Source organism: Canis lupus, chromosome 30 (assembly GCF_003254725.2).
Source record: "Canis lupus dingo isolate Sandy chromosome 30, ASM325472v2, whole genome shotgun sequence".
Lineage (NCBI taxonomy): Eukaryota > Metazoa > Chordata > Mammalia > Carnivora > Canidae > Canis > Canis lupus.
This window is the reverse complement of record NC_064272.1, coordinates 9,536,226-9,559,873: the sequence shown is the minus strand read 5'-3', so window position 1 is coordinate 9,559,873 and position 23,648 is coordinate 9,536,226. Positions and strand designations below refer to the sequence as shown.

Sequence of the window (23,648 nt, the reverse complement as noted above, 5' to 3'; positions counted from 1 at the left end):
GTGCCCTGAAGCTCCCCTTGGCTTTGCCTTTCTCTTAACTACCAACTTTTCTCTCATGGGCCCTTTTCCCTTTATTCCTAGGATGCTGCGGGACACATTGAACGACATGCTGAGGATGACAGCAAAATTGATTCATGAAGTTTTCTGCCTCCCATGTTGGGAAGTTATCACTTGAACTAATTTTACATCGGCCCCTCACAGAGGCCACAGTCCTCCCCTCCCCGAGAAGCAGGGAAGGGGAAAGTGGTTACTAGCCAGGCTTACCACTCACATAAGTCTGGGCAGCTCTATGGGATGTTAAAGACATTTTAAGTTATTACTGGAGGTCTGTCAGATTTAAACAGATTTTAAGGAACCATACTTCTCTGGAACAGCATGGAATATAGTAATCTATGCTACTAGTATTCTCCAGATGTTTATTAAAGATACAGATCTTAATTGGCTACCCAGTTTGACCCTAATCATATGTATTTTTTATTGATTTCAGTTTGCGATTTTTAGTTTATGTTCTTATGATGGTTTAAACCCATAGTCCGACTTTTAAGTACCAGTTTGTGCAAATGCTAGATTTTTAGGATCACTTTTAATTTCTTTAGTTCTAATAACTGGGTATTTAAATTAGAAGCAGCTAGTTTCCTTTCTTAACAATTATGTGCAGTGTGTTTCACTATTCTCTTGCTTTGTAGATGGACAGAGGTGGCTTTAAATGCCAAAGGGACACACAGTAGATTTTTAACAGCTAAAGTGACTATTCTGCTGGTTATATTTTAGGAACTCGGCAAATCACATACGGACAAGTCCTCACAGACAGCACTTCCTGTTGAACGTCTGTGCCAGTTTTGATAGGAGTGCTCAGTTCAGGGCAGTGCACAGACCTAACATCTACCTTGACGTGTTGCTGTTAGGCCCAGGCGATCACAGCTGCATGTGTTGTCAGGCTCTTCGAACTGGAGTGTAGCGTTTATCTCTTCCTTTCCAGGTTCTGACTCTCCAGGCCTGCTGCAGGTGTGGAACCTCTTAGTTTGCTCCATTGCCAATCCCTCCCCTCCCACACGCCATCAAATACTTCCCCTAGGCTCCCAGGGTGCTTTCCACCCACCTGCAGCACCCAAGTTGGGGTAGTTAGGATAAAGTATCTGCACACAGTCTTTAGGGGCTCAAGCGGGCTTCTTAGAGATTGATTTCTGAAACAGAAGTCTTACCTTCAGCTCCCCTCTAGCTGACAAAGAAGAGTGGAGTATGATGAAGGTAAAGCCTCCGCTTGTCCATGGAGAGCAGCCAGGTTAACAAAGCCTAGTGAGACTACTTTGTTTTTGGATTTTCTCTGGACTCTAGAGAGAAGCTGTAGAAGTGTTGCTTTCCAGCCTTTTGTTTCTGGATTCTCAAAACTCTGAAAGATTCGTCAGAGAACTAGGAGAAGGGACAAGAGCCCTGTGCCACATTCAAGACTGGGGGATGTGATGTGTACGCTTTCTAGGATTGCATAGCATGCAGGTTTATCTCCACCCCTGTAGTGCACACACATCTACTCACAGGTCTTCACTCAGGCTCAGGGCTGGGGGCTTTACCAGGGCTTCATGGATGGGTTTCAAGAGGGTATGAAATTATATGCAAGACTAAGTATATGGGTTCCCCCCACCCGCCACCCCACCCAGGAAAGGCTCCAGTGGTTCTTACTGGAGCCATAAACAAAGAGCTAATCTAGGAGCTACTACTAAATAACGAATAACCCCACAAACTATTTACTTCTATCCTTATGAACGGTAAAACTTTTTTTTTTTTTTTACATTATTGATAGTTGCATATTTGAGAGAGAACAGAGAAGATTCTCTTGCATAAAATGTATTTGTGCTGTTTCTGTCCGAGATTAAGAAGTTTTCTTACCTCTCCTCCCCATTTCTTGTAAGGATGACCAGAAAAGTCAGGCTGTTGTGTGGGTTTGGGAAGGGTGACTTCCCAGGAAAGCCTATTGTAAATTTATTACTAAATGTAGCTTTTTATTTGGGGCTATAGTGAAGCTGCATTTCTATGTTGACTGGGCAGTGCACTAAGAAAGACTTGCATGCTCTGTTGCATAGGTGCCCTTCTGTCCTGCCTGAGGGCATTTCTGAAAAGATGAGAATGGTGGAGCCTTTGTACAGCAGGAAGGGGTTATGTGAGTTATTGGGCAATCGTGGGGAACCTTTGAAGGTATGAACAGATTGTTAGAATCAGTAACAACCGATTCAAGTTTAATTTTGGTAGAATTGTGCACAGCGTATCTGCCTTTGTGTGTGCAGGTGTGCATGTTCCTTGTATGTGTGTATGCGCGTGGGCACCTATATTTGTAATACTTTTCCTCATTTCACAAACATTTTCTTTGAAGCCGTGGTAATAACGTCTTTGTTTTAAGAATGGTAAAATTCTTTTAACCCCAGGTTAGTGTGTTATCCTAAATGCACTGTCCAGCCCTCGATTTAGAAATAAAGGCACCATAAGCATCTTGGCTGCTTATGGTTGTGTTACTGCTTTTTAGAGTCTTGAAAGTTATGCAGAACTTCGGCTATGTTTTGTCTTTTACAATGTTTTAACTGATTCTGTCCCTCCATCTTCCTTTAGAGAAGAGTTATGGCTGAGGTTTTTGTGTTGACGTGTATTTAGTACTTAATGAAGGGAGGAAAGTGTTACATGACCTGACAAAATCCAACTCATTTCTTATAAGGAGTTGGAAGCCATTTTTAGAATGTTATCCTTAATCACCTGTGCCTACTTCTAATGGCTAGAAGCCAAGAAAACCATAGTATTAGTCCTGTTCTGTACATACGCTAGTGTTTGAATGGCAGTTTACAACAATGTATCAGTCACTTCAAGTTTTATCCTAAAGTTTTTAATCAGGTTCAGACTGTCTTTTGACACACTCCTCTATTGAGTTATAAAGCAGTTAAACACATAAGAGCAAAGAATGATCTTGACCTGATATTACTTGAATTTGAGGGAACGCCATTGCTACTACACTCCTGCTTTTGTGGGGGAAAATATATTCCTGCCCTAGAAGTTAGCAGTCGAGTGTTTAGCTCCTGACCTACCTATAATTTATAGGCAATATCATTGCTCTTTAAGTGATGATTTGCCTAACAAAGGGGCTTTTTTGTTTTGGTTTTGGGGTAGATTCTACAGTAGACAACTTTAGTGACTAGGTATGTGGATGATATGGTGGGAGTAGGTGTACAACACTTAGTGGAATGGTATGGTCAATTCTATGGAAGAAAATTCATTGGAGGGGAGATCAAAGTATATCATGAAGTAGGATTTAAACAACACATACCCTCTGGTTTACGCAAATAGCCGCTATTTGTATTCGCTGACTTACAAATTTTGTTTCTGCTACCAAAAGGAGAGCTCCTAGACCTGTTATGGAGGCCATGCCTGCCATATTGGTAAAACTATGATTTCATCCCTACCCCAAATCATCACAATCTTTAGGATTTCAGAGAAACTGTCTAATGGATTAGGATAGAAGCTATGATTGTAGGTGACTTGGGCAATACTGAGTTCCATGTGCAAGTGGATGTGAAATCCTGGTGTAAACCAAACATTATACTTATTAGACAATAACCTCTGCCCTCACCTCCAGCTCCCAAGTATATAGCCCTGCTGGGTCATATGGCAACTGAAGTTTCCTAGATTCACTTTACATTCAAGGTCATAGCCCAGTTGAATTGGTGGGGGAGGAAGTCAAGGAGGAAAGGCTATTGAAGATCCTTCTCCTGCTTGAGAGAAATATATGTCCTAGAGCTGCTCCAGTACCCTTGGTATATGAATTTTTTTTATATATTGAATATGGATTAGATGAATGAAATCAGATGACATTTGACTGCAAAAAATGTTTATAGCTTAGCCTTCTTACATTTTGGTATAAAGCTGTGAACTTCATAACTTTGTAAAAGCAAGATATAAAGCAAATACAAGAGGAAAATAAAGTACTTTTACTAATTGTTTACTTTTGCTACCTTATCTGCATGTTAATAGCCAGTTCTTTTTTTTTCCATGTTGGTATAGACAGCAAGAAGGAAATTGGATGGAAAACATAAAACAGTTATAGATATACCACAGACCATGGTCCAGATAAGTTTGGCAAACAGCTACATTTAAGAATTTGTCCAAGGTCATAAAACAGGTCATGGAGTTAGTGGAGGAGCTAGGATTAAAACTACATCTTTAGGATTCAAGATGGCTGTGTAGGAAGACCCTGAATTCCCCTCTTTCCACAGATAACAAATTTACAGCTATATAAGGAATAATTTTCCTCCAAAAAGAACTAGATTAACAGAATCTCCACAACAAAAGATAAGAGATGCATTGAGACAGGTGGGAGAGGCAGAGACTCAATCTTTCTCTGGACCCTACGATGACCCACTAGCAGGAAGGGATCCCAAAAATACAGAGCTTTTCCTCGAAGAGTGAAGGGACTATGCCCCACTTCAGGCATCCAGACCCTTGTATCTGGCACCAGAAAGATAAGCTCCCAAAACACCTGGTTTTGAAAGTCAACAGGAATTAAGTCCAGGGGAACCATAGAACTTTTTTCTTAGAGAACAAAGAACTTTCTCTTAAAGGACTCACACGCCCATGCACTCATCCTGAAATCCACTGCAAAAATAATTTGAAAAGTGCCTAGATTGTAACCAATGGAGAGACCCATTTGCTAATCCTAAAGTTGCTGCAGGCAAGAACCCACAGTGATTTTCTCTTGGATGGAAGCACTGGCTGATGCCATTTTTGCAATCTCATTTTGACTAGGTGGTAACAGAGCTGGTAGGCACCATGTTTGGTGCCCTCTCTCTATCCTGCCAGTGCTGGTGAGCATGTTCCTTGTCCCACTGAACCTGTGTAAACAGTTGCACCATGACTGGGCCAAGTGAGTACATCACATCTGGGGCTAGGCATGTTCCATGCTCACCTTCTCTGTGCAGCAGCTATGCCACAACCAGACGGACTCAGTATATACTGAGAACACTCCATTCAAGCAGCAAAATACACATTCTTCTCAAGTATACATGGAATGTTAGCTGGGCAGTAAAACGAATTTCAATAAATTCAATATTGAAGTCATATCAAGCATCTTCAACTACAATTGTATGCAACTAGAAATCAGTTTTAGTAAGAAAACTGGAAAAACCACACAAATATGGAGATTAAACAACATGCCACTTAAAACTCAGTAAGTCATTGAAGAAATCAAAGGAGATACAAAAAAAAAAAAAAACCCACCTAGAGACAAATGAGAACAGAAATAATCTCAAGTAGTCTAATGGTTATAGCTAAAATAACAACAACAACAAAAAGAAAAAACAGGTGCCTGGGTGTCTCAGTTGGTTAAGCATCCGACTCTAGATTTCATCTCGGGTTGTGATCTCAGGGTTGTGAGATTGAGCCCTGATTGGGCTCCATGCTGGATGTGGATACTGCTTAAGATTCCCTCTCTCCCTCTCTCTACCTCCTTCCCCCCACTCATGCATGCTCTTTCTCTGTCAAAAAAAAAAAAAAAGAAAAAGAAAAAAAGGAAGCCCAAAGTAAGTAGAAGAATGGAAACATATATAAAAAAGAGACTATTTTAGATAGTAGAAAGATAAATGACTAAGAGCTGCTTCTTTGATAAGATAAAACCGACAAACCTTTAGCTAGAGTTACCAAGAAAAAAAGAGAACCAAAATCAGATTTGAAAGAGGATACATTACAACTGATAGCACAGAAATACAAAGGATCATTAGAGACCACTATGAACAATTATACACCAACAAATTTGGTAACCTGGAAAAGATGGATATATTCCTAGAAACATGCTGAATCAATAGGAAATAGAAAAATCTGAACAGACTGATTGCTTAGTAAGGAAACTGAATCGGTAAAAGAACCTCTCAACAAACAAAAATCCAGGACGAGATAGCTTCACTGGTGAATTCTGCTGAACATTCAAAGAAGAATTAATACCAATTCTTCTCATATTCTTCCAAAAAACAAAACAAAAACAAAAACAGAAGAGGGGACATTCCCAAACTCATTTTATGAGGCCATCATTATCCTAATACCAAACCAGACAAGAATTACTAGAAAATTACAAGCCAATATACCTGATGATTATACATTCAAAAATCTTCAACAAAATAATAGCAAATCAAATTCGTTTATTAAAAAGGTTATAACCCTAAAAATAAAAAGGTTATAACCCATAATCAAATGGGATTTATTCCAGTGATACAAGGATGGTTCAACACCTGTTAGTCCATATAATTCACATTAACAAAAAAGGATAAAAACATGATCATCTCAATAAATGGAGAAAAAGCCTTTGACATAATTCAACGGCCATTTATGGTAACTCAAAAGTGGTGGGTATAGAGGGAACATACCTCAACATAATAAAGGCCGTATATGACAAGCCCGCAGCTAACAACATACTGAGCGGGGAGGGTACAAGCTTTTTCTCTAAGATCAGGAACAAGACAAAGATGCCCACTCTCACCACTTATCAACATAGGAATTAGAAGTCCTAGCCAAAGCAGTTAGGCAAGAAAACGATATAAAAGGCATCCAGATTGGAAAGGAAGAAGTAAAACTGCCACTATTTGCAGATAACATGATATATATATATATATGTATATATATATAGAAACTCCTAAAGACCCCACAAGAAAACTTAGAATAAAAAGAATTCAGTAAATAAAGTTCAGGATATAAAATCAACATACAAAAAATATATTACATTGCTAAACATTGATAATGAACTACCCAAAAGAAATCCATCCAAAAAACCCCATTTAAAATTACATCGTAAAGAATAAAGTGCCTAGGAATCAATTTAACCAAGGAGATAAAAGATATATACACTGGAAACTACAAAACATTAATGAAAGAAACTGAAGACACAAATAAATGAAAAAAGATTCAGTGCTCATGGATTGAAAGAATATTGTTACAATGCCGACATTACCCAAAGCAATCTACAGATTTCAATGCAATCCCTATCAAAACCCCAATGACCTATTTCACAGAAAAGAAAAAACAATCCTAAAATTTTTATGGAACCACAAGAGAACCCCCAAACCCAAAGCAATCTTAACAAAGAAGAGCCAGGCTGGTTACTACCTGGGTACAAACTATTCTACAAAGCTATAGGAATCAAAACATGGTCCTGGGGCACCTGGGTGGCTCAGTGATTGAGCATCTGCCTTTGGCTCAGGTCATGATCCCAGGGTCCTAGGATCAAGTCCTGCATCAGGCTCCCATTGAGAACCTGCTTCTCCCTCTGCCTATGTCTCTGCCTCATTGTGTCTCTCATGAATAAATAAGTAAAATCTTTAAAACAAAACAGTATGGTGGCACAAAAACAGGCACACAGATCAATGGAACAGAATGGAGAGTCTAAAAATAAACCCACACCTATATGGACAATTAATTTCTAACAAACTGAGAACATACAATAAGAAAGGACAGTCTCTTAAATACATGGTGTTGGGAAAACTGATCAGCCACATGCAAAAGAATGAAACTAGACACTATCTTTTACCATACACCAATATTAACTCAAAATGGATTAAAGACTTGAATGTGAGACCTGAAACCATAAAGTTCCTAGAAGAAAATGTAGGTGGTAAGCTCCATGACATCATTAGCATTAGTTTGTTTTTAACATTTTATTCATTTTTTCATGAGAGACACACAGAGAGAGAGAGGCAGAGACACAGGCAGAGGGAGAAGCAGGCTCCATGCAGGGAGCCCGATGTGGGACTCGATCCTGGGAGGATCAGGATCATGCCCTGGGCCGAAGGCAGGCACCAAACCACTGAGCCACCCTGGGGATCCCCTGTTTTGTTTTGTTTTGATGATTTTTATTTATTCAACAGAGCACAAGCAGGGGGAACAGCAAGGAAAGGGAGAAGCAGGCTTCCCAACAAGCAGGGAGCCTGATGTGGAGCTTGATCCCAGGACCCTGGGATCATGACCTGAACCGAAGCAGATCTTCAACCAACTGAGCCACTCAGGCACCTCTTAGCATAGTTTTTGTGATCAGATTCCAAAGGCAACAGAAACAAAAGCAAAAATAAACACGTGGGGCTAGATAAGCTAAAAGGTTTCTGCACAGTAAAGGAAACCATCATTAAAATAAAAAGGCAACCCACTACCTGGGAGAACATAATTGGAAATAATACATCTGATAGGGGGTTCATTATAAAATATATGAAGAACTTACACAACAACAACAAAACCATTTAAAAATGGAGAGAAATAGATATTTCTCCAAAGAAGACCTTCAGATGGCCAAAAGGTACATGAAGATACTCAACATCATTAATTATTAGGGAAATGTAAACGAAAACCACAATGAGTTATTATCTCACAACTGTCAGAATGGCTATTATCAAAAAGATAAGTAACAAGTGTTGGTGAGGAAGTGGAGGAAAGGGAACCCATGGTAGATTGGTAGATTATAAGTTGGTGCAGCCACTATGGAGAACAGTATGGAGATTGCTCAAAAAATTAAGAATAGACCATGTGATCCAGCTATTGAACTACAGAGTATTTATTTGAAGAATACCAAAACACTAATTTGAAAAGATATATATACCCCTATGTTCACTGCAGCATTATTTACAATAACCAAAATACGGGAACAACCTAGATGTCCATCAGTGGATGCGTGAATAAAGAAGCTATAGCATATGTGTATGGCATACTACTGAACCATAAAAACATAACGAAATCTTGCTATTGGCAATAGCAAAGCTGGACCTTGAGAGTATTAAGCTAAATGAAGTAAGTCAGAGGAAAAAGACACAAATACTGTATGGTTTTGCTCATATGTGCAATCTAAAAAAAAAAACACAAAAAGATACAGAAAACAGATCAGTGTTTGTTTACCAGAGAGGAAGGGGTTTGGGGTTGGTGGGGGAGTGAGGTGGGTGATAGGCATGAAAGGGGGTCCATGGTAGGGTTATGGATAGTAAGTAGACTTTTGGGTGATCGCTTTATAGTGTATACAGATGTCAGATTAGTGTTATAGTTCTGATACTCCTAAAAAACAAACTACATCTACATCTCTGTTCTATTACACTCAGGTAACTGGCCCCTCCGGGGTGACTCATTTATTCTTTATATTCTATACACCAACAACTATTCCCCTTCCTTTCCTTGTTGATCTTGGAGAGTATTGGAGTGATTCCTAAGTTCAGGAAATAGCAATAGGCATGATTAACACAGGGTCCAGGTTTTGTTTGTGCATGTATACGTGTCTTCCATTGTATTCTGAAACTCAGGCTCTCTGCATGGCAGTTGAGTATAAGATAGGAAGCTACTCAGTCCTGCTCTGGTTGATATCTAAATGGGAGAAAACAAAACACAACTGAACCAGCCATACACATGCCTTTATTTAGATCAACTCTTTTTCAGAATGCAGCCAAACTTATGAGTCAGACAGCCCAAAGTATCCAGCCCTCTTCCACTGAGCTAGTTTATCCCGGAGCAGGCCCATCCTGAAACAATGAGACAGAACCAAGTGCTAGTTTGGTCACTGTCCCGGGGTGGGAGAACACGAAGGCGATGTAGGACTCCAGCACAGGAAGTGCTGAGTGCCATTGGCAAATGCCTCTGTGAACAGCCTAGAGCAAGCTAAGGAGAGCTGAGGCCACTCAGATTCTGAGCAGACCTCTCAGCTGCGCTACAACTAGCTGGGCAGACAGACAGACATTTGCCTCCGTGTGGCAAAGGGACAAAACTGTTCTCCCTCATTGCTTAACTGAAGGGTCAGTGTGGGTGTGACAGGTGGACAGATGCCCTGAGGCCAAGTGGGGAGTGAAGTAGAGGAGGAACAAGACCGATGAGACGATGAGACGCCTGGAGGCTGGCTGGGGCTGGGGGGGTGGGGGGCGGTGGCAGTGCAGCTACTATGTCCTTTGAGGTAATTGGCTCTAGCTATATTGGATGAAACTGAAATCCTGAGTGATCTGTATGGCCTTGGATGAGGCCAGCTTGGTTCAGGCATACATGGTGAGCTGCAGCCACTGAAAGAGGAAGTCCCGAGATCAGAATGCAACCAAGAAAAGAGAGCCCAACCCGAAGGGTCTGATGGGGTAAAGGTAAAGGCACAGCCCCAGCATGCCAGACACTGTGAAGACTTTCTAAGAAGCAGTAGGTTAGGGCATGCTTCCCCAATTTCTACTAGGAAGTGTGTTTTCCAGCATAAAAGCTTCTTAGGCTCTGAGTCCCCTTTGGAGCCTTCCCCCGGTACACAGTCCTTATGAGCCACATTCCCTGCTGAGCGTGTCTATGTTCCTTTCCTCTCCCATCCTTCCACCAGCATTTGGAAGTGAGGAGCACACAGTGCCTCCAGTCTGCCTCATTGACTCCTCCGCCCTGAATGTTAAGGTGCAGAGTGAATATACTGCTTCTATTAGGCTTTACCTCTAGAACGTTGAGCTTGATGATACCGTCTCCATCCTTGTCAAAGGCATTAAAAGCTCCTGTGTGGAAGAACGCACAGGCCAGAGGCCAGTTACAGGCTCACTTCCCCTCCAGTATCGGAACTCCTCTCTAAAGGACCGCGTGCGAAGTGCGGTCCTTCAGCGCAAAAATGTGCCAGGCAGAGTCTCGACAAGCACCCTCCCTTTACCAGCCCATTCCAAGCCCAAAGGGCCTTTGTCTTTGCTTAGCTTGGATAGGGTAGACTGGGAGATAGGCTGAGATTCGTACCGCTGAGGCTGCCAGGCCCCAGAGCATGGAAGGGTAGCCCCCCACCCCCACTTACTGAACATGCCCTCCAGCCTGACGAAGCAGCAGATGAAGCTGTCGAAGTCGATGTTCATGTGCTTGTCTGCATACCTCATGGTAATGATGTCATAGAGCTGGCTGTTGAGGTGGAACCCTGTGGAGGGCAACATGGGGGAGGAGGAAGTACTGAGTCCTTAGGCCTGCATTCTATTTTTTTTAAAGATTTTATTTACTTATGAGAGACACAGAGAGAGAGGCAGAGACACAGGCAGAGGGAGAAGCAGCCTCCCTGCAGGGAGCCCGATGCAGGACTCGATCCCAGGACCTAGGGATCATGCCTCCTGAACCAAAGGCAGATGCTCAACCACTGAGCCACCCAGGCATCCCAGGCCTGCATTCTATTTTCCTGCTTCTCAGCCACTCTGTGGCCTGGGGGGAAAGGAGAAACACTCTCTCCTTCCTTTGTCTCCCCACCCTCCAGTTGCTGCTTCCACCAGCCCTTGTCCATGTCCCCACCACCCACTTTCTTCCCCAGCACCTGCGTCATTGACTGCATTTCGCATCTCATAGCTGTTGATGGTACCAGATTGGTCTGTGTCATAGTGTTTGAAAATTTTCTGGCAATAAAAAAATTTGAGGACAGAGGTCATGCAGTAAATCCCTGAACTAAGTCTCCCCCGCCGCCCCCTTCACTCCCATGTTTCATTCTCTTCTCACCTGCCAGGCTTTAATCTTCTTCCAGAGGTGATGAAACTCTTGCAAGTTCAGCCTCCCAGAGCCGTCTGTCTGGAGGAAGGAGGTCAGGGCTACAGGGCACGCATAGTGAAATCCCCCTGGACTAGGAGGAGAGGGTTCTAGGCGACTACAGGGAAGGTCACCACACAGGAAGGCTCTGCCCCAGACAGCCTCCCCAACCACCCTGTCCTGATATTTAACTCTCCCCTCCACGCCTCCACAGTCAAAGTTCGTGTCTGCTCTAAAACCCAAGGAGCCTGTCTCCTAAGGACTATTTTGGCTTGGGCAGGGCCCTAAGCAGAATCCCAGGCCAGAGGTGAGGGCAGAGGTTAGGTGCTGGTTACAACCTAATGTCCTGCCCAATTAGGCCTTCTCCAAAAGCCCTCTTCAGACCAGTGGCTTAGGACCTCAAGTCCTCCCTTAGGCACAAATTTGGGCCCCTCTTTCTGACTGGGCACCCTTCATTGCCTTGGCCCCCATGGGCTGCACAGGGATGGATGACAGAGAAACATGGTGGGGAAGGGTGGCGGGAAGGATACATCCAAGAGAGCAATCATGCTACGGCAGGACTCCAGCGTGAACCCTTGTGTCTTCAGGTCCTTATCTGGGAGGTATGGAGAAGAGTGAGGAGCTTCCTTCAGATAATTGGACACCCACTCATGCCTGCCCATCCTCCACATACAGTTTGAGCCACTTACTTTTATTCACAACCATGTTAAGGATATTCTTGAGCTCGTCTGCACAGACCTCCATATCCTGAGGTGGAAAGGAATAGAGAACAACAGTTCAAGAAGGCAGCACCCGATGGAGCAGAGGGGTTGCAAAACGAGTCCCAACCGTCCATGTTGGTAAAGTCTGTCATTGCTATTCCGTCCTGGGAAGCCGGGGCTTTTCCAAGGGAGACACAGTGCCCTCAGTGTCCAGACTGCAGTGGGCAGCTCAGAGCAAAGAGACCTCTGAGCCCCTCAAGTGGATGTTGGCCTACAACCCAAGGCCCAGATTGGGGGATTCCCGAGCTACACATCCATGCTGCTTCCACCAAAAGCTAAATGACCCCTACTGAACAATAATGAAATAACTGGTCATTTGAGCAGTTAATCAAGGAGAGGAGTCAGGGTTGGCGGTACTCACGTCGCCTGCTATCTGCCTAAAAATGTTCCGGAATTGCAGCTGCTCCTCACTCTCTTGGTCAGTATTGCCAGGCCGTGGCTGTGGAAGCACAAAAGAAAACTGGTTCACAGCAATCAGGGAGATGGGCAGACCCCATCCTTCAGGGCCGAAGGAGCCAAAGGGCCTAAAACAGCCCTAGGTGGCAGCAGGAGCTGGGGGCAGGACAAAAGCTTTTCTTTCTTAGTTGAGCCCAGTGAGCCAGAGTGAGAGCCTTCTGGACCGCAGTGACCCCCAGTGACATCCTAGCCAGAGGAGTTACATTAGCCATGCAGACATGGACACAGTCCCCTTGGCCCTTTCCCCCACCCCCACCAGCTAGAGCCTTCCCCACTGTTTCGAATGTGACCTCCTCAACCAAATGAGTCCCAGAAGGACAAAGGGGACCAGACCATTCTGATTGCTCCACCCACCCCTGTCAAAAAGACTAAGTCCTCAGAGGACCCCCACTCCACTGCACGGACCCTCCAGCATAGAGAAGGTGGCCCTCGATTTGTCTGTGGACTCTAGTCCCTTAGCCTCACCTTCACTAAGCTTTATATGACCTCCTCTGCTCACTTCAATATAATACCCTTCTCTGGGCTCCGCAGGACTCCATTTCTGACGTCCACCCCCCTTTCAGCTACTATCCTTTATCCTCTCATTGGCAAGAGCTTGAGGAGACCAAGAAATAGGAGTTGTTCTGTCTTGGGCTCTCTTAAGCTGATTGTGTCTCAGGCTTTGCCTCCCTTTTCCTTGACTGTCGTGGCTGGGGGCTCCAGCAGGCAGGTTCAGCCTGTCCTTCCCAGGCCTAGGACTGGCTTGGGGTGGCTGCCAACTCCTAAGACACTCACCCAAGCAGCATCCCAAATTTTAGGAGAACTTGATGAGAAGAAAGGTCAGTGGGATAAATCCAAACCTCCGGATGTTCAAGGGATACCCCACCCTACAACCCCTCCAATCCAGAGGATCCCAGGTGTGTGCTAGCCCCCCATTCATGCCACATGCTCAAAAACCTGTGGGGATTTCTCTGGCTTATCAGGGCTTGTTTTGTCTTTGCCCTCCTCTGATTCCTGGTCCACACCCAGTTCCTTGTTGCTGTTTGCTCTGTCCGAAACGAAGATGATGGGCTGGAGAGAAGAGGGAAGTGGGGAAGGAGTAAGAAGGAAGCAGGGATTACAGGCTGAGTGGGCACATGGAGGCAGTCTCCCTCCTGGAGCGGCTTAGTCCAGTGAAGAGGAAGAGAGCAGAGTTAGGAGCTCCTAAACCTCAGGCCGAGCTCTGTCCCTGCCACTAACACGCTGTCTGTGACTTAAGGAAAGACGCTAAGTCTCTCTGAACCTCAGTTCCTTATCTCCTGATGGTAAAAGCTCTGGGGGCTAAACAAGGCAGTTAGCACATGCGAAAATGCTAAGAATGTTAAAAGCAGTTTTCAAATATATTGTAGGCTTTTTTTTCAAATGGAAACACTTCAGATTAAATTTCCCCAGAAGCCCGATGTATATGAAGTCACTGAAAACAAGCTTCTCTGGTCGATGAAGAGGATAGAGCTTTTTTTTTCCTCGGCACAGCTGTGTCACCCAAAGCAGCTGGGGAGGTACCTCCGAGGAAGCTCTATGACTCTGCAGAGGATGGGGTGAAACTGGGACTCTGTTTAGTAGCATGGTCAGCGGGTGAGAGATCAGAACCCCAGGCTGCAGGTCCAGCCTTGCCCTCACATACAAGAAATATCTTCTCTGGCCTCAGGTTACTCATCCATTTATGTGGATGATAAAACCTGCTTAACCTTTCCATAGGGTTCTTGGTGGGGTGGGGGCAGAAGGGGACCCATGAGATGCTGAATATATAACCATACTGCAAAAACATTCTAGATGCTGCACCAATATAAGGGATATTTTCAAGACATGCTCATGCAAGTAAAGAGGACACAAAAAAGAGTAGAGAGCAGCAGCCATGCTATGCCAATTGGAGCTGAAGCCATACGCCCCACAGGGAAAGCCCAAGAGGCTAAGCTGTTGAGGCTTGTGGCTGCAGTGCAGAAAGCAATGGGGCAGTCAGGGTCTCTCAAGGCAGAAAAGCAACTCGACCAGTTTCTGAATCCCCGTCTGCCTGTCCGTGCTATTCATCTAGCTTAGCACAAATGAGTAGACCTATGGCAATAAGCTCCTAGAACTTCGGTTCCTGGCAGGCCCCAAAGGTCCTGGCTTGCTCTGCCTTTCAAGCAAAGGGTCTTGCTCAAGCAGCTGATGCTTGTGGAGATCCTACAGCAAGTGTGGGTCACAGTTGGAGGGAGAATGTATGCCTGTGAACATGGTGTGGCCAGGGGTCACCCCTGCCAAGGTACACATCTCCAGGCCCACATGTGGGTCTGGATAACACAGGCTTGGAGTTAAAGGGGTCTGAACAAGATTGGTGAGGGCAAGATACATGGGTTTAGAGCAGTTTCCCCACTCCTTATCTGTGTGTCCTTCGGCAAGTCTCTTCACTTCCCTGAATATTTGTAAAATATCTATAGAAGGGGAATAATAATAGCACCTACCATGTAGATACTATTGTAACAGAAAACAATGTATGACTTACCCCTAGCACAGTGCCTAATATGTGGTAGGTGCTTGATCGATGTGATCGATGTCAGCTCTTATCTGCACCAGCATCAATACTTAGAGGACCTCTATGTTGGATCCTTCCAGAAACCACCTTAAACAGTAACACCAAACCTTGTCTGATGGCCTATGGCTGCTACCTCATGGGCTTGGGGATGCCCAAAGTAGTCCTTTCTGGATGGCACTCTGAGTGGTCAAACCAAAATTCTGAAAGGGCTATTCATCATTGTAGACCCTGGTGACCACAGGAAAGTTATGGGGCAAATGGAGCAAGGATGTAGGAAGGAGTACGGATTGCTCAACAACTGTAATCTTGAATTCTAAAACCACACAAAGGGAACAGTGCCCCTCGTCCCAGATGAAAGCTTTGCTCTGTGGCCTCTGAGATGCTCTTAGCACACATGGTCACTTTGCTCTGTGGCCTCTGAGATGCTCTTAGCACGCATGGTCACTTTGAGCAATAGTGTCCTTATAGCACAGTGGTTATAACCAGGACACTTAGGAGGAGATCTTAGAGGCCCTGGTGAATCAGTAGATCATGGCAACCTCCCACGACTCCAAGAAGGAAAGTTGTCCAGGTAGTTCTCATTCCCTCATTAAACCAGTCAAGTTGGTGAGCTCCTCTGGGGCTATGGGGATATGATCCCCTCCCTTTTCCCCAGTGCTACCTGGACACAGCATGCAGAGTCTATCGGGTCCCATGGCTTGGAGGAGCCGGTGTTTGGAATGAAAGGTCACTTGTCTAGAAGGGGATTTGGAACAGGCTTTATCTAGAGCCCTGGCAGTGACTTAGCCTCTCTGGGTATCCTTTTCCACCCCAACCCAGCAAGCTAAGAAAAACAGAGGAGTGGGGAGCGGGCAAGGAAAAGAGAAGCGAGGGAAGGAGCAGTCCTGTCTACAGAACAGGCAGCTGGCATCTCAAGACCCTCTCCATGGAAACCCTCACACACCTATCTCACCATGCCCTGAGAAACAACCAGTTGCCACTCCCCCCCAAGAATCAAGCCTTGTTTAGCAGAGCCAAAACTGCTCTGCGAAAGAAGGGGTGCTCCTTATGGATTTTGCAAGAGGCCCATTTTCACTGGTTGGCCATCCTCTCCCTCCTTCGTTGGAGAGGTGGGTTTGGTGGTTCAGAGCAGATTCTGGGGCCAGACTGCCTGGCTCCAAGTGTTGGCCATGCCAATTACTGGCTCTGTGGCCTTGGGGAAGTGAGTTAATCTGTACCTTTTCTTCCTCTGAAAGTGGGGGTAATAACAGTACCAATCTCACAGGGTCGTCGTGAGGATTGAGTATATCCATGGAAAGCACCTGGAAGAGTGCCTGGTACATAGCCTTCACTTGGCCAGGGTTAGCCAACATTGATCCACACCCATAGCTGCAATGGGGGTCCGGAAGGTGGGGCAGGATGGGGGGCAGTGAGGGAAGAGGCAAGTGTGGTACACATGCTGTCACACATACACACATACACACACACGCACAAACACACTCTGCTGTCTACCCACTCACCCGGTTACACCCACCTTGGCTTTTTTCTTTTTCTGCATAAGGAAAGGAAACAATAAATGCAGAATAAGTGAAAATCAAGTTTTCAGAAAACTCAGTGGCTTTTGGCTTCCTGTGACTTGGTATAGTTCTGGGGTCCAGAAATCTGGGCCACATAGAGCCAAAAGTAGTCTGGAGGGTGAAGAGAGGTGAGAATTCTCTAGGCCTGGAGACCGGTGGCTGCTCTGTTTTTACACTCATATCCTGGACACAGTCAAGGAAAGGGACCTTCTGGCTCATGTTTTGTATTTTTAAATGAACTTAGTTACTAAAACACAAAAAAAGTGGCTTACCTAAACTGGCCTGAAAATGATTTTTGTCTGACCTACAGAGTTTTGGGTTTTATTTGTGTGTGTGTGTGTGTGTGTGTGTGTGTGTGTGTGTGTGTTCCTTTTTAAAGCAAATATTTAACATAGGTAGAGACTTAATATGGAAATCTAGGTTTAGGGATTTAAAAAATAAATAAAACTAGAAGGTCTGTCAGGCTGCATGGGCCTGCGACCCCCTGTGGCAAAAATCTGGGGAGCTGAGAGCAGCTGTCGCCTGTGCCCTCCAGATGCCACAGTCACCACCACTCCAGTATAGTCCATCTTATACTGAAGCTAAGTGTCAGTTGAGAATGGCAGGCAAATATGCCCGTGTAGGGCATCAAAACCCCTGCACCTGCCAGCCCTATTTAGGTGGCACACCAACTCCCATAAGCTTCTGAATTTGAAATTCCTGATAAATATACTACCCTGATGACTAATGTTTAAAAGATAAGAACAGGGCTGCCTGGGTGGCTCAGCGAGTTAAGCATCTGCCTTTGGCTCGGGTCATGATCTCAGGGTCCTGGGATCGAGCCCCACTCTCCGGTTCCAAGTTCAGCAGACCATCTGCTTGTCCCTCTTTCCTCTCCATCTGCCCCTGCCCCTGCTTGTGCTCTCTCAAATAAAATCTTTAAAAAACATAAAATAAAAGATAAGAATAGAACCAAATGCACTTAATACCAAAACCAATGTCCTGTGATAATTCAGAAAGCACTTGGTCAGGGTCAGGATTAGAACCCGTGAGTGTGACTACCCAGAAGACAGTTCAATGGGGCATTTGCTATCTTCTTATTGACCCAAGTCACGCGGAGCACAAAGAATTGCTTACAAATCAGAGCTCAAAGGCCCAAGGCAGTCACAAGCCTCCTCAATATAAAGACACACTGCATATGCCAACTCTGTGCTTGTAACTCTGGATCCACATACGTGGGAACAGGTCTCAGCATGGCGACTGGGGAAAGAGCCCGAGTCTGGGCTCCAAGAATCTGGATGTCAGTTCCAGCCCTGCCACTTATGAGTTCTGTGAACTCAAGGGAGCCACTTAATCCCCCTGAGCCTCTACTTCCTTGCTTGAATGCCACGGGCAATAATAACTTTATTACATCACAGAAACCTTGCAAGGATCAGGTGAGGTAAGGCATGTGAGAAGTACCTTGTAAGATATAAAGCACATAAATAATGGCCACCATTTGAGAGTCCATGTCGTGCCAGACACTTCACATACATGATCTCATTGATTCAAACTTCACAAAAGCCTGGCGAGGCCCATAATATTATCCCCATTTTACAGAGTAGGAAACTGAGGGGTTATGCAACTTGTCCAAATCACCCAGCTGGTAGGTGGAGGAGGGAGGTTTTGACACTGACTCCAGAGCTGGTGTGTATTTTCCATAGCTGAGCCTGGCCCTCATAATCCAAGTTTCTCTTGCTGTCCCCTCCCCTCTAGCTGTTCAAATAGCTTCTCCCCTCTGTGCTTCCTTGCCCCTGGACTATGTGGCCCCAGTGCCAGGAGGCCTGTTATTCCAGTCCTGATGAACAGAGATTGCAGGAACGTGGAAGTCTGCTCATCCCAGAGCAGTCACCCTATACCCACTCTCCCCTCCACCACCCTTCTGTCCCCTGCCTAGATCAGGGAAGGTGACCCCTGGACCTTTTCACATATAAGAACCAAACCACTCACCACTGGCCGATCCACAGAGATTGTATTTTCAACTTCCCTGTGAGAAACACAAACATGAGGGGGGTGGGTCTCAGTGTCACCAGGAGCAAGCAGGAAGCACAGAGCGGATCTGCTCAGGTCACACAGCTTCTCAGAACTGAGTCCAGACGGAGCTCAAAGGAACCCCAGGAACTAATATCTCTTACCACAGAACTCGCCCATGTGGGCAGCATCCCCAGCAGCCAAGGACACACACATGGGTTCTTGTTGGCTTTGCCCAGAGCTCCCCAAAGTCAGACCCATGCACCTTGTGTTTCTTTCAGGGACAGAGTTCAGAGTAGTTGGGCTTCTGAACTCATCTACAGTAACCAAAAATGCAGAATATGGCCTTGCTGGCTTCCCTGGCCACGTTACCTAAAAGTTCTATCACCCCCCCAATGCTTCCTATCCCTGTTCCCTATTTTCTTTCTTCCTTTCTTCTTATCACTTATCACCCTCTAACATACATATGTGTATTTTTCCTCCATGTATCCTTGTCTCACGCCTGAATGATAAGCTCCATGAGGGCAGGGATTTCTGTTTATTTCACTGCCCTGTCCTCAGTGCCTAGAAGAAGAGCACCTGGAACATAGTAGGTGCTCAATAAATATCTGTGGGATGACAGACTGTCTAAATGAATGGAGGAGATGTGGCCAGTGGCTCAGGAGCAGAGGAAGAGGGGCAGCTGGTCAGCATATCCTAGGACTCCTGGAGGGGACTGGTCCAGCTACCTCATGTCTCCAATCTCTGGGATGGGCCGCAAGGGCTTTTAGGGACAAGTGGGGAAAGTGGGGCTGACTCACTCAGAGAGGTTCCTCTTTTCAGAGAAGACCCGGAGGATGAATTCTCCCTCCTGGTGGGGCTCATAGGTGGAGGGCACAATGACATACTCGCTGGGAGGCAGGCGGAAGCGCTCAGACACCTCTCGCATGTTGATGTAGGTTTTGCTCCTGGCCTTGGAGGCGTTGTACAGGAAGAAGTCCTTCTGCAGATGCTGCTTGTTTCCATGCATCTGAGGGAGAGAAGGGCCAAGGGACTGAGCTCCCTGACAAGGATGTCCCGTCCTGCTCACAACAGCCCCTCCAGGGGTCTCCTCCCGAATCCCTGGCCACCCAGTTCACAGTCATGACCTACCTACTTCCGAGTCCCAAGGCCTCAAATAGCTCAATATCCCTGGAGCTCCCGACCCCATTTCCTCCTCCTTTTCTGTTGTGATTCAAAAGTGAAGGTCAAGTCTATCATTCCCCCACTTACCAGAACTGCTGCTGGTCAGCTCCAAATCACCTCCAGGTTGGGGAAGAACCCCAAGGAGGCAGGAGGGGCCTTGGCTGGAGTTTGAGGGAGGTGATTCCTCCAGTCACCCTCAGAATGTGTGTGTGAGTGTGTAAATTGTGAGTGCAAGAGCATATGAATCTGAGTAAGTGTGTGAGCAGAAGTGAATAGGAATTCATGAGAGCATGTGTGTGACCATCTCTGGTGGGAAGGAGGAAAGGGCACACCGGGACAGTGATAGTCGGGAGGTCATGCAGTACCCTGAGGTACTCTCTGGAGTTTGTGAGACAGGCAAGACCCCTTCCCCCGTCACAGTCCTGCCCTCAAACCCCACCAGGAAGCTTCCCGATGTGCCACTGATGGGCACAGGACCCCTGGGCAATGCTGCACACACTGCTGGCCGCTGCCACTTCTATACCTCTTTGGGAACCTTGAAGAGAAACAGAAAACAAAGATGCTCAGATCCTGTGGATTTCACATCTGAACCGAGATGAAAAACTTGCAGGAAGGGAATGCTAGCAACTGTGGGGTGAATGCAGAAGTCTGATTTCCCATCTACCTATCTGGCCAGCCCCAGCCCCACTCCACCTCCCCCATCCTGGTTTTTTCCTACTTGTTAAAAATATCTAAGAGATTCTGCCTCAAGTGGACCTGATACCAGGAGTTCTGGGGGTCACTGAGTATTGGGGAAGCCCTCCGAGACCCTCCCCGCTGAGGAATGTGGGTGTTTCTTGGGCTGACAACCATTAGGAACTGCACACCTCGTAGATGGCAAAGCCAATGGTGAAGAGGTTGGCCCCCAGCTTGCGGTCCTTCCGCCGGTTCTTCTGCATTAGGGCCACCAGGAAGCTGCAGATCACCTCGGAGTCGTCAGGGTCGTCGTCCTCCTCCAGGAGTTTCAGGCGATACTGTGGGTTGGTCCAGAAAGTGTCTGTGCCCCCCAGGAAGGAAATGTACATTCAGATCTGCCTCTCAGAGAAAGGGCAGGAAGAGAAATAAGACAGAAGCAGCCGATCTATCTCCTGCATCTAGGTGCTCAATAAATACAGAAGGAATGGGATGCCTGGGTGGCTCAGTGTTTAAGCTTCTGCCTTCAGCTCAGGGCGTGATCTCAGGATCCAGGATCGAGTCCCACATCAGGCTCCCAGTGAGGAGCCTGCTTCTCCCTCTGCCTGTTTCTGTGTCTCTCATGAATAAATAAAGAAAACTTAAAAAAAATACAGAAGGAATGATTCAGGCCTTTGTCAAATTATGTGGGGGGAGCAGGGCATAGCCTATACCTTTATACAGACGGAGGCCCACTGCGAGCTGGATGGCTCCTCCTTTCTCTCTGACCTGGGATTCTCATTCTCTGCCGTTGAGTGCCTGGGATTTGCTCTTAGGCCTCTCTCACACCCCACTACTCTGCCCCCCCGAGGCTGTCTTATCCACTTTTTAACCATTCCTGCACACTGATGATGCCTGAGATAAAGATCCCAGCCCTCATTTTCATTTGACTCCCTCCCTCCCTCCTTCTCTTCCTCTCTCCCTTCTATTTTCCTTCCTTCTTTCCTTCCTTCTTTCCTTCCTTCCTTCCTTCCTTCCTTCCTTCCTTCCTTCCTTCCTTCCTTCCTTCCTTCCCTCCTTCTTCTCTCCTTTCCATTCTCTCTTCCACAAACATATACTGAGTTCTAATCATACAACCAAGTACCATTCTAATCTGTGCACCCAATTCTCTACGACACAACTTCACTTGGATATTCTACAGGTGCCTCAAACTTCCTATGTCCCAAATTCAACTCCCCTCCCCACAAGCCCATGACCAACTCCACTGAAAAACAACACAGAGTTTTCCTCCTGTGTCTTATATTGCGACATTGACCCCATCCACTCAGGCCCCCTCAAACTTGAAGTCATTCTTCAGGGACTTCACCCAATATTCTGTCACCTAAATCTGCCCCCTTCCCTCCATCTCCGATGCTCACGACTGGCTCTGGCTTTCATCCTCTCTGGCTCACACCCTTGCAGTCGCTGCTGTTTCCAGTTCCATCCTCAGCATTATGGACACAGTATCATTCTGACACAGTGTCCTGCTTAAAAGTTGTCACCAGCCCCCTACTGCACACTCCTCAGCGTGGCCATTTCCTTCTCGGTAAAATGGGGAGGGTTTCATACGAGAAGATACACCTGGAACTTAGCACAGACTCAGTTCCACTCAGAACTTGCTCTGCTTGGACCCTCCCGCACCCTGAACCTCTCCCACCTGGGAAGTTGCGGCAGCCTCCGGCAGAGCAGCCCCTCACCCAGCGGCCCTCGTTCACAGACACCGTCCACGACTGCAGCTTGTCGGACTCCAGGGCATCGGCCGTGAGGTTGCAGATCTCCAGTTTTGTGAAATGGTAGATGAAGTCATCGTAGGACATCCTGAGAGGTTGGAAGAGAGAGACCCATGTGGGAGGATGGGAAAGGTAAGACTCTGGGTCAAGCGGAGCACGATCGGACAGTTCAGGAGAACTTGTGCCTGGCCCCAGAGACGACCTTGTCTCTCCTCTTTAGGGTGAACACTGACAGTTCTTATGTCTCCACACCTAAACTACCATCTCTTCCAGTAATGACTCAAACTTCTGCATCCTTGATGGGAGAGCTTGGCAGAAATTCAATTCTCCGGTGGTACCATGTCCCTCCACATCAGGCCCAGGCACTTTGCTGGGCTCAGCAGAAAGACAGTTTAGGGGAGGACAGACAACTAAGTGAGCAATTTGAGGATGACAAGTCTCACTAATGAATCCCAGTCCTGGGCAAAACAAAGGGATCCTGAAGAAAGTCCCCTTTAAGCTGAGGCTCGAGGGCTGAGTAGAAATTATCTGTCAGAGTGAGGGTGGCATCAGGTGAGCAAGGTAGAGCTGGGCTCAGAAGACGGCTCTGCATAGGCCAGGGAGCAAATGGCTGGAGCCATATATGCCACGGAGGGGCACAGGTGACACAGACGCCCCACCATGCTGGCCTGGTCCCAGGCTCAGTCATCTCTGTGACCTGGCTGGCTCCTCTCCAAAACCCATCCTTCCTGGGCCTTGCGCTGGAGGAGAAGAACAGGGGCCAGATGTCCTGAGGGCTGGGGTCTGATGGCCTCTTTCCAGGGATTGAGGTTTGAGATTTCAGCTCCCCACCTCATCCCTTATGCTTTGGGGTCCTCCTGGGTTCTGAACTCACCAGAACTCTCCATCTTCAGTGACCTGGTGCTGCAGACGCGCCTTCTCAGCTTTGTCCACAAAGCTCCAGTCCTTCCAACTGGAGAGAAAATGGAGGGATTATGGAAGGAAGAAGGGGAGGCCTGATGTAGGTCGGGACAGGGGAAATATGAAAAAGTTGAAAGAGAAGCCCACCTCCAAGTTGTAGCAAGCACAAAGCATTGAAGTGGAAATCTGATTCGATCCCCTCAGTGTAAAACCCAAGAATACCTTTCCACCATCCACAGGAGGAAGGCCTTAAGTGGGTTTGTAAGGGCTCAATCCTTCTCTGGCTGATCTTTTTTTTTATATCATTCCTCATACTTTAAAGGTTAAGAGTTGAATTCCCTTTAGTTTAGATTTTATTTTTTAAAGTAGGCTTCATGCTTAAATT

General features: G+C 46.1%; 2 protein-coding genes across 10 annotated transcripts in view; one reads left to right on the top strand and one right to left on the bottom strand.

Moving 5' to 3' along the window:
* Positions 1-3,979, top strand: part of ZNF106 (zinc finger protein 106) — a 64,100-nt gene extending 60,121 nt beyond the window's left edge. For all 4 annotated transcript variants that reach the window (XM_025473054.3, XM_035709119.2, XM_049104069.1 and 1 more), the window contains one exon: positions 82-3,979. In XM_025473054.3, coding sequence (XP_025328839.1) covers positions 82-138 — 57 coding nt within the window. In that variant the 3' untranslated portion in view covers positions 139-3,979. The remainder of the gene's footprint in view (positions 1-81) is intronic.
* Positions 3,980-9,091: 5,112 nt separating this feature from the next.
* The window catches only part of CAPN3 (calpain 3), a 54,891-nt gene continuing 40,334 nt past the window's right edge, over positions 9,092-23,648 (bottom strand). Inside the window, exons 9-24 of one of the 6 annotated variants that reach the window (XM_025473072.3) lie at positions 23,238-23,315; positions 22,291-22,451; positions 20,810-20,979; positions 20,467-20,478; positions 19,580-19,788; positions 18,759-18,795; positions 16,748-16,765; positions 13,641-13,754; positions 12,610-12,687; positions 12,177-12,234; positions 12,018-12,082; positions 11,461-11,529; positions 11,282-11,360; positions 10,781-10,897; positions 10,438-10,496; positions 9,092-9,354 (exon numbers count right to left, since the gene is read on the bottom strand). In XM_025473072.3, the coding sequence (XP_025328857.1) occupies positions 9,229-9,354; positions 10,438-10,496; positions 10,781-10,897; positions 11,282-11,360; positions 11,461-11,529; positions 12,018-12,082; positions 12,177-12,234; positions 12,610-12,687; positions 13,641-13,754; positions 16,748-16,765; positions 18,759-18,795; positions 19,580-19,788; positions 20,467-20,478; positions 20,810-20,979; positions 22,291-22,451; positions 23,238-23,315 (1,450 nt within the window). In that variant the 3' untranslated portion in view covers positions 9,092-9,228. Of the gene's footprint in view, positions 9,355-9,380; positions 10,038-10,437; positions 10,497-10,780; positions 10,898-11,281; positions 11,361-11,460; positions 11,530-12,017; positions 12,083-12,176; positions 12,235-12,609; positions 12,688-13,640; positions 13,755-16,747; positions 16,766-18,758; positions 18,796-19,579; positions 19,789-20,466; positions 20,479-20,809; positions 20,980-22,290; positions 22,452-23,237; positions 23,316-23,648 lie in introns of those variants that run through there. The other 5 variants (XM_025473075.3, XM_025473076.3, XM_025473077.3 and 2 more) reach the window with 5 other exon arrangements.